At 36.0% G+C, this 10,323-nt stretch overlaps 1 protein-coding gene across 1 annotated transcript; it reads right to left on the bottom strand.

The window, feature by feature from the left end:
- On the bottom strand, positions 2,826-7,446 carry LOC109235185 (transcription factor TGA1-like). Its single transcript, XM_019401177.1, has 9 exons — positions 7,120-7,446; positions 5,893-6,060; positions 5,712-5,789; positions 5,490-5,549; positions 5,304-5,381; positions 5,139-5,196; positions 4,405-4,676; positions 3,477-3,704; positions 2,826-3,237 (listed from the first exon to the last, which is right to left on the bottom strand). The coding sequence occupies exons 2-9, from the start codon at positions 6,055-6,057 to the stop codon at positions 3,085-3,087; spliced, it is 1,092 nt and encodes a 363-aa protein (XP_019256722.1). The 5' UTR covers positions 6,058-6,060; positions 7,120-7,446; the 3' UTR covers positions 2,826-3,084.

Genomic DNA, 10,323 nt, shown 5'->3' with positions numbered 1-10,323 from the left:
AGAGGTTTATGACTGAGTGAGGCCGAGGGCCTATTTTTGTGAGAATATTTATGGGATCGGGCTGCATGCCGCATCATGTTGTTATTGACTCATCTGAGTGAGGCCGAGTGCCTGACTGTGAGATATTGAGACTATGGCACGTGACTTGTCCATGCAGCACGTGAGTTGTCCGTGCGAATTCTGATATATGATTATGAGAGGACCAGGGCCTGATTGATTATGCCACGAGGTGGCTTGTTATAGCGCTTGGGTAGTAGGAGCCCCTCCGGAGTCTGCACACCCCAGTGAGCGCAGGCACCCTGAGTGAGTGTCATGATGTTTTGCCCGAGGGGCTGTTCTTGATTCATGTTGTGACCGGAGGCTATTTACGAGTGACTGTGAGGTTTGCCTGAGGGGCTGATTCTGAATGATGTTATACCCGAGGGGCGGTTTATGATTCATGTTGCCCGAGGGCTGTATACGAGCTATGTTTGCCCGAGGGGCTGTTAATGATTTTCATCACTTTTACTCTAAATTGAATTGAGCCTCTACTGAAACTGTCGAAAAGCATCTTCAAATGATCTGGATTTTAAACGAGATGATTTGACTCATATACTGATTTGAAAACATGTGGTATTTACTGAGATTTAATTATGTGGATTTTATGTGTTTCGTACTGCTCAGTCTTTATTTACCTTTATTACTTACTGAGTTGGCGTACTCCAATTACTCCGTGCACCTTGTGTGCAGATCCAGGGGTTGCTGAACATATTGCTCAGTCTTTATTTACCTTTATTATTTACTGAGTTGGCGTACTCACATTACTCCATGCACCTTGTGTGCAGATCCAGGGGTTGCTGAACGTGCTAGCGAGCGTTGATTTTTCATCCGTCGCAGATGTTTTGGAGTTGGCAAGGTAGCTGCATGGCGATCGCAGCCTTGCTCTTCTCCCTCCTATCCTCCTATAGATATTATTAGCTGATTTCCAGACTGTATTAGTCTTAGCATTTCGGACAATTTTTAGTAGATGCTCATGACTTGTGACACCCCGATGTCGGACTTTTCTTTCCGCACTTTGTTATTCAGACTTACATTATGAAGTTTTATTAATTAATAGCTTAAAGAAATCTTTATTTTGATATATCGGGTTGTTTGATAAATGAGTTGGCTTGCCTAGTTCCACGTTAGGCACTATCACGACTTGGTGAATTTGGATCGTGACAAAATGTCGAGGCAAAAATATTCGGTTCAATTGAATCCGTAACTTCACTTCTCTGTTTAAATGCTTCTAAGAAAATGACAGTCTCAGAGGTCTATATAGCAGCTCAATTCACTGGGATTTGCCTGTTATTATCAGTTATCACATAAATTAGAACCCCTTTCTCTTTCACTGGTTTAAGTAACTTCATAACATTGGGACCCTACCTTATTTTTTGTTTTTTTATCACTTCTTTTAGAACATAGGGTTATTTTTTAACGGCAGGATTCTTTTGGAATCTCATTTGGTTTATATCGCAATTCTAGGTGAGTTTAGTGAAGATTCAAAGTTGATTTTGATTGGAAACCATTAGAAACTCCATTAACAGTTATTAAAAAGTTTCTAACACTTTGAATTCGAAAACCGACTTTTGGAAAATTAGTATTTTTTGATTGGCTATTGTTGAAATTATTGGAAATATCCTTTGAAACTTATATCAAAATTTTAAAATGAATTATGACACTAATTAACCAGCATTAATTGATGGTAATTATAGCCTGTTTGGCCAAGCTGCAAAAATCAGCTTATTTTGAGAAGTGCTTTTTTTCAAAAGTGCTTTTCTCAAAAGTACTTTTGGTGAGAAGCAGTTTGTGTTTGGCTAATTAGTTTGAAAAGCACTTCTGAGCAGCAATTCGTGTTTGGTCAAGCTTTAAAAAACTGTTTCTAAGTGTATTTTTTTCAAAAGTGCTTCTCAAAATAGTGTTTTTGAAGAGAAGATACTTTTTTCTGTTTCTCCAAAACTGCTTCTGCTTCTCCTCAAAAGCACTTTTTTTCCTCCCAAAAGCTTGGCCAAACACCTCAATTTTTGGCCAAAAGTGCTTTTGGCAAAAAACAAAAAAGCACTTTTGGCCAAAAAGAAGCTTGGCCAAACAGGCTATTAATCATTTTGGTTGCCATCAGAACGTAGTAGGTGAATGGTGATGCCCTAATAGTACCAATGATTAAATATTGTTAGGGACTTTGTTCGCACACCCAACAATCCCTCCTCTCGAACTAAGTTCCACGTGGCCCAGTACCATGATTCACGTGGGTTAATTTTCGAGATTCGCTGTGTGCCACCCACATTGTAAGAGTATTATGGTAATCGAAGCCCGCAACTAGCACTAGCCCAAATACACTCTTAACATGATGTGACCCGTACGGTTTTCCCAAAAGGCCTCACTCTGTTAAGAGATCCCTAAACCTTATATCTAGACTCCAAATCTTTTTAGCTACCAATGGGAGACTTTGTTCACACACTCAATAAATATATATCATACGACTCCTTTTTTCCCCCTCTCTCCTCTGTTTTTTCTTTCTCTTTGTTTTTACTTTCCAATCTATTAGGGAAATTACATAAAAACCAATAACATGCAATTTCTGATAGCAAGCATGCCCCTAACCTACAAAAGATGGCAAGCAACATAAAACTATAAAATTACACTAAGAGTATGTACAGTTAGTGTGCATAAGTTAAGGATATGAAGTTTTGAGGGTACACGAAATTCTTCTCTAAGAACCCAAACATATTAAGAAACATATTAAATATATTAAGGATCAGCATTCATTTCTTCTTAAATATTCATAGATGAGTCTACGAAAAAAGGGGTGAGATAGTAAATCTTATCGTTTCTTCAAAAAGCATCCAAGCAAATTATTACAGGGCTATAGCCTATATACAATATCCAAATATATATACACAAATTTCTAGACTTGGCAAGTTTACCTCGAAAAATATGTATATCAGATCATAAAAAACTAAATCCGCCTAAGCAAAATTATGACAAACACTTCCAATTTACAGCTGGGGCATTACCAGCAGCAAGCAAGGATAATCTAATTAAGTTCATCTCCTTTGTCGTTACAGATTAAGTTGGTTCACGAGGACGTGCAGCCCAGAGTGAACTCAGAGCACGAAGACGTTGAAGATACTCCCCGAAAGCAAGTAAGCCTCTAGCTGCTTGGCGTGTTGTCAAAATAATGGACATTTGCTGTAGTGTTTGTTGGCGTAAGTGGTCCGCCTGTTTATTAATCAAGCAACACCATATGTTAAATCATTCAAGAATGTATCAAGACGCGTATAGAGTCACTGGAATCAGACACTTCTTTTATGTTATACTTGTTCAACGTACACATCAGTTTCTTTCAGAATTATAAACATGTATAAAACTTGATCTTTGACGATATTGAATGACCATAGAGCGTTGATGTAGAGAACGAAATTGACAGTATGGTGCATGATAACGAAAGTAACACAAACCTGGTTAACAAAGCTTTCCAATGCTTCTAAATTTTCCATAGAAGAAACCATTTGGGAACTGTAACTTCCAGCTCCTGTGGTCATATTTAGGATGCTCTGGGCCAGAGTCTGCTGAAGTTTATCCATTCCCTGTGTGAGAGCATCTTCTGCTTGCTGGCAACAGTGTCGCAGATTACAGACTTTAATGATTTGCTGATCGGTCAAAGGCTCGAGTTGTGGCATCACTACCTGTTAAGTTGATTTATAATTAGAAATCTCGCAATTCATTAAATGTTCTGCATGCAGAATGAAAGAAAGAAAAACATAATCATGATTTCAGTACTAATTTTAGATTTGTAGGTCTTAGTCTAGCAGCGCGTAAGTTTGGATGAGGCTACCAAGAAATTTATACTGTAGAGTATCAGCATTTACAAATAGTGCTTATTTGATCATGTACCATTAATTTGAAAAGTGCACAGATATGTGATGGCAACGAAACAATAAGGCTATTCGTGCTCCTTCAGTCAAGGATTTACGATATGCCTTTTTGTTCACGATCATTACTGTTGCAAACCAAGGTGACCCTGAGTTTACTTGAGATTCAGTAGTTCAGTTTCAGTAAAATACCTCAATGGATGCTATAGTGATTCACCAAGAATATAGCATCCTAAAAGGAGAATTGTTTGTCATGCGACAGACAACATATATAAACATAGCTGCAGCACCGGATGAAAGTTGCCACAGAAAATCAGTAGAGGAAATCAATAAGTTAAAATATATTTTAGGCTATTTGACTAGTTTTAGATGTAAAAATGATCCGTACATAAGATAGGAAGGCGCCTAGTTTCAGGAAATTTATGTATGAAAGACGCTAGCAGAAACTCATAAGCAGCAAGTGATGGTAAAATACTTTAAAAAAGAAAAGCAGTAAAAATGCACCAGGGACTACATTTATGAGATCTGATGGCTTGAATCCTCCAATCCAGAGGAAAAAGCGCTCCACGGATGTTCTCCACATCCCAGACATTAAGTAAAATACATCAGCCTTGGCGGCGTCAGCTTTCATCCGGAAGAGATTGAAATAGTGGCTTAAGACATTTTCTACCAGCAACTGAAGCTCCATTTCGCTTACAGGAGACTGCAAAATACTCCGCAATTCTGTATTCTTTTTTTGTTGCTCTTCAACCCAATGGCTGTATTCCATCTCAAATGCAGCTATTCCTGCATAGGGCATCATAACTTAGTAACAAAATCAAGGAGAGTATAAGCACTTCTGCAGAAAGTCAAACGAAGGTCCTTCGAAACAGGTGATTAACTAGCTAACAATACATCAAAGTGGGCTATTATTCTACTCCAATAGCATGGGAATTATCAGCTAAGATTTTGATGGAACAATGAAAAAATATGCACATTTGGAAATGTCGACATCTGTTAAACAGCTTCCTACAGAGTAAAGGCACATAAATGTTCAAGAAAAAAGTTTTAAACTCTGCACCTATAAACTGTTCTCTTAATATTAACATGAGAATCTCGGAGATTAAAATAAACAATGGGCAGTGAGGAAAGAAAACGTGGAATTTTCCATAGTTTAAACGTCAAATTGGTAGATGATCACTTAACACAGATTAGTACTTAAGCTAATGATGCATAAATTATTGAGTGACAATTCCTCTATCCCCATACCTGGATTAATTGTTCCGAGTAGCCCCATATTGGCATTTGAACCTAGCATGTACAGTCCCTACAATAAGCAATTTCGTAATGTCAAAGGACATGATGAAAACCAAAAGGAGAGCACAGATATATGTTTTTATTAGTATGAAATATGCAAGAGATGATGTCCCTGACCTGCTGTCTAGCTCTCTCGAGCTCTAACTCAAGTTGGGCCAACTTCAAACGGCTTGTTTCCAGCTGCTGAACATAAGCCTGTGAATACGGCAAAGAAAGGAAACAAGAAAAACTTTATGAATTATGACTATAAGTTTCCTAAACATCCACAGCTGCAACGAATTTTATGACTCAAATTTTCTTTACCTTTTTCCGCATACGACTTTTACGCGCAGCTTCACGATTTTGTGCTAAACGTCGTTGTACCTGTCATTCAATATGAAGATATATTTAGACTTTCCACATCAGAGGTAACTCTTTCTACTTATCATTTGGATAAATTTGCATAAAATGCAGAAGTGCTTTGCTTAAGGATGGTTCATTCGGAGTTTTCAATAATTTCAATAGGATATAAACCCAAAACCCCACCTTTTCTGAAGTACTCCTCGGTGCTTGATTATCCCCAGAGCCAGAGGGCATATGTTGTTCACCAGACGTATATCCCGACTATAGTAACCAGAGGAAGATATCAGCCCAGAGGAAGATATCAGCCTGAAAACTATAATAGCTAGAATTTTATAAACCAGAACAAGGATATATGTTGCCTTACCTTGTCATCTGGCCTGTCGTTTGGCTGTGAAACCAGACATGGATCAGCGCTAGGCATAATGTCACCTCTAAATGCGTCTTCCCACACGCTCATCTGGTGAAACGGTTCATATATACCCATCCTTCTTGTGGGGGCAAATTGAGTTGTTGGAGAAGTCATGTTCATGGCCTGAATTCAAGAACAGAAAAAATAAATGTGATGCGGCTTTGAGATTACGTAGGAGAAAGCTGCAGATCTACGGCGGAATAGCCAAGCCTAGGAACTTAAGTCAAATATCATCGGAGGAAAAACAAAGAGCTATATATAACGAGATTGGGGAGATACAAGAGACACTTTCCAAATTACATTGGACCAAAGAGGCAACAGAAGACAGAAGATTAAGTCATCAGCATGCAGCAACTCTAACAATGAAAAGTTCCATGTTCTTGAAAGGATAAACTTTCTACTATGAATCTATGACATATTAAAATTAAGTTTCTGCATCTAATGAATTTAATTTCATGCAGCATATACTAATGAAAACAATATTGCATAAACCAATTTGACCTTTTAAGGTGGAAGTATAACATTGGCACTTTTATTTGGAAAAAGAACAGAAAGGAACACCTAGACCTTTTTTTTTTTTTTAAAGAAACCATGGATTACTTCTCTCTCAATCCCCATCCCACCCACTGAAATGGAAAGGAAAACCAAGGTAGGAAAAGAAAAGATGGATTCCAATAAGGAATTAAATCAAAAGAGGAACATGGAAATCAACAAAACTAATCAACTGACGGATAAATTGAATTAGCCTATGCATATGACTACTAGGAATATTCTTTTTCACTCACACACCACATACATAATCTTGGTCACAGGAATGTGGCAAAAATCAATAATTAAAGAAGTGGAATTACAGAGTGGATTATCAATATTGTTATCATAGTTCATAACGGACCGTAAATCTTAGAATATGATGCATAAACAAATTTAAAATATGGCCTCAATTCTCCCAGACATGAAATAAGTGAATACATAGAAAGAAATGTCACAACATGTAAGCACAATTGTAACTTTGCAATTTCTCATACTGTCCCTTAGTAACATGGCTGAAGCATAAGAAAGTATATGCATAAACATTACATGACTATGTTTCTTTGTTGGTTGTCCAATATGTTAGATTTTACCAAGTAAAACAGAAGCAAAACAAAATATCAAGAAATTGAGCAAGAAAAACAAAAGACCAACCTGTTCATCAGCAGCAAACTAGCTAGTTCTTGGTTATTTGAAGAAACCTTAATTCAAACTAAAAAGCTAAAAAGAATCAATGCTTAAAGAATCCCTCCTTATGGCTTGAAAGAATGGAAGTTTGTGTATTTAGAGGCAAATTTAATCATCCCCACCTGGATAAAAAGGCAGAGAAGCAATTGACAAAAGAAATACAACTAGTTTTTTAAAAGATTTTGAAGTACTAAAGAAGTTGACTGTCTTTCTGGTATGCTTTCTGTCAACTGTTGATGCTTTTATATCATTATACAAATATGTACACACACAAAGACCTAGGAAATTAAAACATACACACTCACATAGTTATATATATATATATACTCATGATTAAGAATGAGTTTACTGTATAGTATACAGAGTTTTGGGAATGCAAAACAACTTGATTCGATTATGGGTCGTTTGGTAGGATTAAGAATAGTATTGAATAAGGTGTATTAGTAATGTTGGGTTTAATGATGCTATGTTTAGTTATGCAGAGATTAGTTCTTATTCACTGTTTGGTTAGGCGTATTTAAAATAGTATGCATTGCGTAGGCATGTATACATGCTTATCTATGTATTAAAAACCAGAGTATTACTAAAGTCATGGGTTGCTATGTATTAATTATACATAGGATAATATCAAATAGGGCAAATAGCCAATACATATATTAGTTATACATAAGTTAAAAAATACTACCAAACAAGGAATTAATAATACTAACGTCGCTAATACATGTATTATCTTCCCCTGATACATCTTACCAAAGGACCCTTAAGTGCTTAACTGACCTACCAACCTAGAGTCTGCACCACCCATAGCCATGGCATATTTTTTTATTTGTTACGGTTTATTCATTGAGTATTTGAAATTTACGGGTTAATATAACTTTACGCTGATAAGGCTTATTATAAGAAGAATGAACATTCTACAAAATATTTTTTGTTCTCAAGATTCGAACCCGAAATTTCTACTACTAGAAAATAGCTATTTTCCAACAGCCAAAACGGTCAGAAAGTGGTCACAAAATGCTAATTTTCGACTATATTCCGACCGAAAAGTCGTAGTCGCAAAATAGCTGGTCTGACGGACTTGGTCACAAAAGTGAAGGCGGGAGATTTGGCGCGCTGTTTTCCCACTATCTTTGTCAGAATACTAGTCAAATTTCCTTCTCTTTTTGTTGTAAAAGTAATAAAAATGCAATCTTTTTCCCACTACTGCGGTCGCAAAAGTAGTCATATTAGCGACTACTTCAATGTCAGTCGCAAATTTCGGTCGCAAATTAATGTTTTTCTAGTAGTGAATTCCGCGAAAAAATTCTAATTATCTCACCATACTCCTTAGTGATGGCAACACCTGTTTCAATGGGCCATCCCCATGACTCATTCAGGTTAATGCCGTTTTCTTTTTATCTTTAGTGATTTTTATAATGTGGAAAAGGAGAAATGACATTTGGCTTGTTGGCATCCTCCAAGTCTTTTCAAAGGAGATTACACTATTAGGGTTTGTGGCATAACACTGTTTGTCTTTAAACATTTAGTTGCAGGGTGGATTCGCCTCTCGACCTACGAGTTCATGTGAATACGGAAGATTTTTTTTCAAACAATGTAAATGCATTCGAAAAATTTACTAAATATTTATAAATGTTTGAATGTGAACCCAGTTACGTATTATTGAAAATTTACACGAGACCGTTACAGAAACCCATAAACATTAAATCTTGGATCTGCCTCTGTTTAGTTGTACGCTGAGAATTATGTTTATATAGATTTATAAAGTAGATGGTCGTATCTGCTAACCAAGTGTAACGTGTTATCATAAAGTGTATACATTACTCATGGAGTTCCATATAGATTTCCAAGAATTCTAACTACTATTATTAAACTTTGATTGATACATATACAAACGATTAGTTTTACTAAAAAAAATTATATAAGAATATAAAGCTTAATACGAAATCTTGATGTTTCGTTAACTATTTTTACATGTTATTTTATTGACTTGCTTGGTGTAGATTAGCACCCGTCCTTATACGTAGATATCAACTTTACGTGACAATATTTGAGACGTTATTTTTATGTGTTCATTTTACTTGCTTTTGATATAATATTATTTTAAATAATAAAGTTGCTACATGCTAGGTAATTGGCCAACAAGTTCATCAATTACACCATATACCTAACACAGAATCGTGTGCATATCCAATAAATTAAAATAGCATAAAGACATCAGATGATGAGGTAAAAAGATTAAAGATTTCTTGTACAACAACTAGAGATTTAAGCAAAGTGATGGTGAGGTGTTGCAACATAATAAATTAAAGGTGTAACTAACTTTGTTACCTTTACCTAAAAGAAGAAAAAGGAAGACAAAATAACGAATATCTTTCGGTATAGTAACATGTCAAATGTTACTAAAAGTTTTATCTCTGACATTCTGTTCCTAAGATTACAAAAAAAGATAAGAAAATGGCAATTTATTGGGGATAATTACTAGATTAATGTTATTGGATTAGGGAGCTAACGTGTAACTTTTTTAATAATCCCACTTGTGTAAAACTAACGTGTAACTAAAGGACACAAAAGCAAAGGCAAAATAAGGTGGACTTAGACAGCATAAAATCAGAGATGTCTTTGATTTAGTATTTTAAAATTCTTCTTTCAGTCTAATCCATGTTTAATTTTTTATTATCTTAACCGAAAAGAAGGTCACATTCCAACATGGTGATTACCTGTCTCCCCTATTATTTACTCCAGAATTGCTTTTCTCCTTTTAAATTCTATATTAGTGCTTCTTTACAGAGGAAAAAAAACACTATTGCAATGTTTTCCTTTCACCGCCCCAAGAGCAAGATGGGGAGTTTTTGGCGGGAGGAGACGAGGGTCTATCGGAAACAGTCTCTCTATCTTAGTGTAGGGATAAAGTCTGCGTACACACCATCCTCCCCAGACCCCACTAATAGGATTATACTGGGTTGTTGTTGTTGTTGTATATAGTAGCAAAAAGAAATAATACAATTCCTGTTTATTTATGAGGCGCTAATCCTACTCTAAAGCAAGAATAACAAGATTATCAAACAACTTTATAACTCTTTTCAAGAGCTTTTTAAGTCCTATATATACCATATTATTGTGTGTATTACAAATGCGTAGGACGAAAATAGCAACCATTATAGTACAATGGAA

Source organism: Nicotiana attenuata, chromosome 12 (assembly GCF_001879085.1).
Source record: "Nicotiana attenuata strain UT chromosome 12, NIATTr2, whole genome shotgun sequence".
Lineage (NCBI taxonomy): Eukaryota > Viridiplantae > Streptophyta > Magnoliopsida > Solanales > Solanaceae > Nicotiana > Nicotiana attenuata.
This window is presented reverse-complemented; position numbering and strand designations above follow the sequence as displayed.

Bases quoted from the DNA above. Each gene is read 5' to 3' on its own strand.
- LOC109235185 (XM_019401177.1), bottom strand. From the start codon at position 6,057: ATGAACATGACTTCTCCAACAACTCAATTTGCCCCCACAAGAAGGATG. The intron at 5,790-5,892 runs GTAAGGCAACAT...TGGTTACTATAG, and splicing joins ACGACAGGCCAGATGACAAG to TCGGGATATACGTCTGGTGA. The intron at 4,677-5,138 runs GTATGGGGATAG...TGCCCTATGCAG, and splicing joins ACTCGGAACAATTAATCCAG to GAATAGCTGCATTTGAGATG.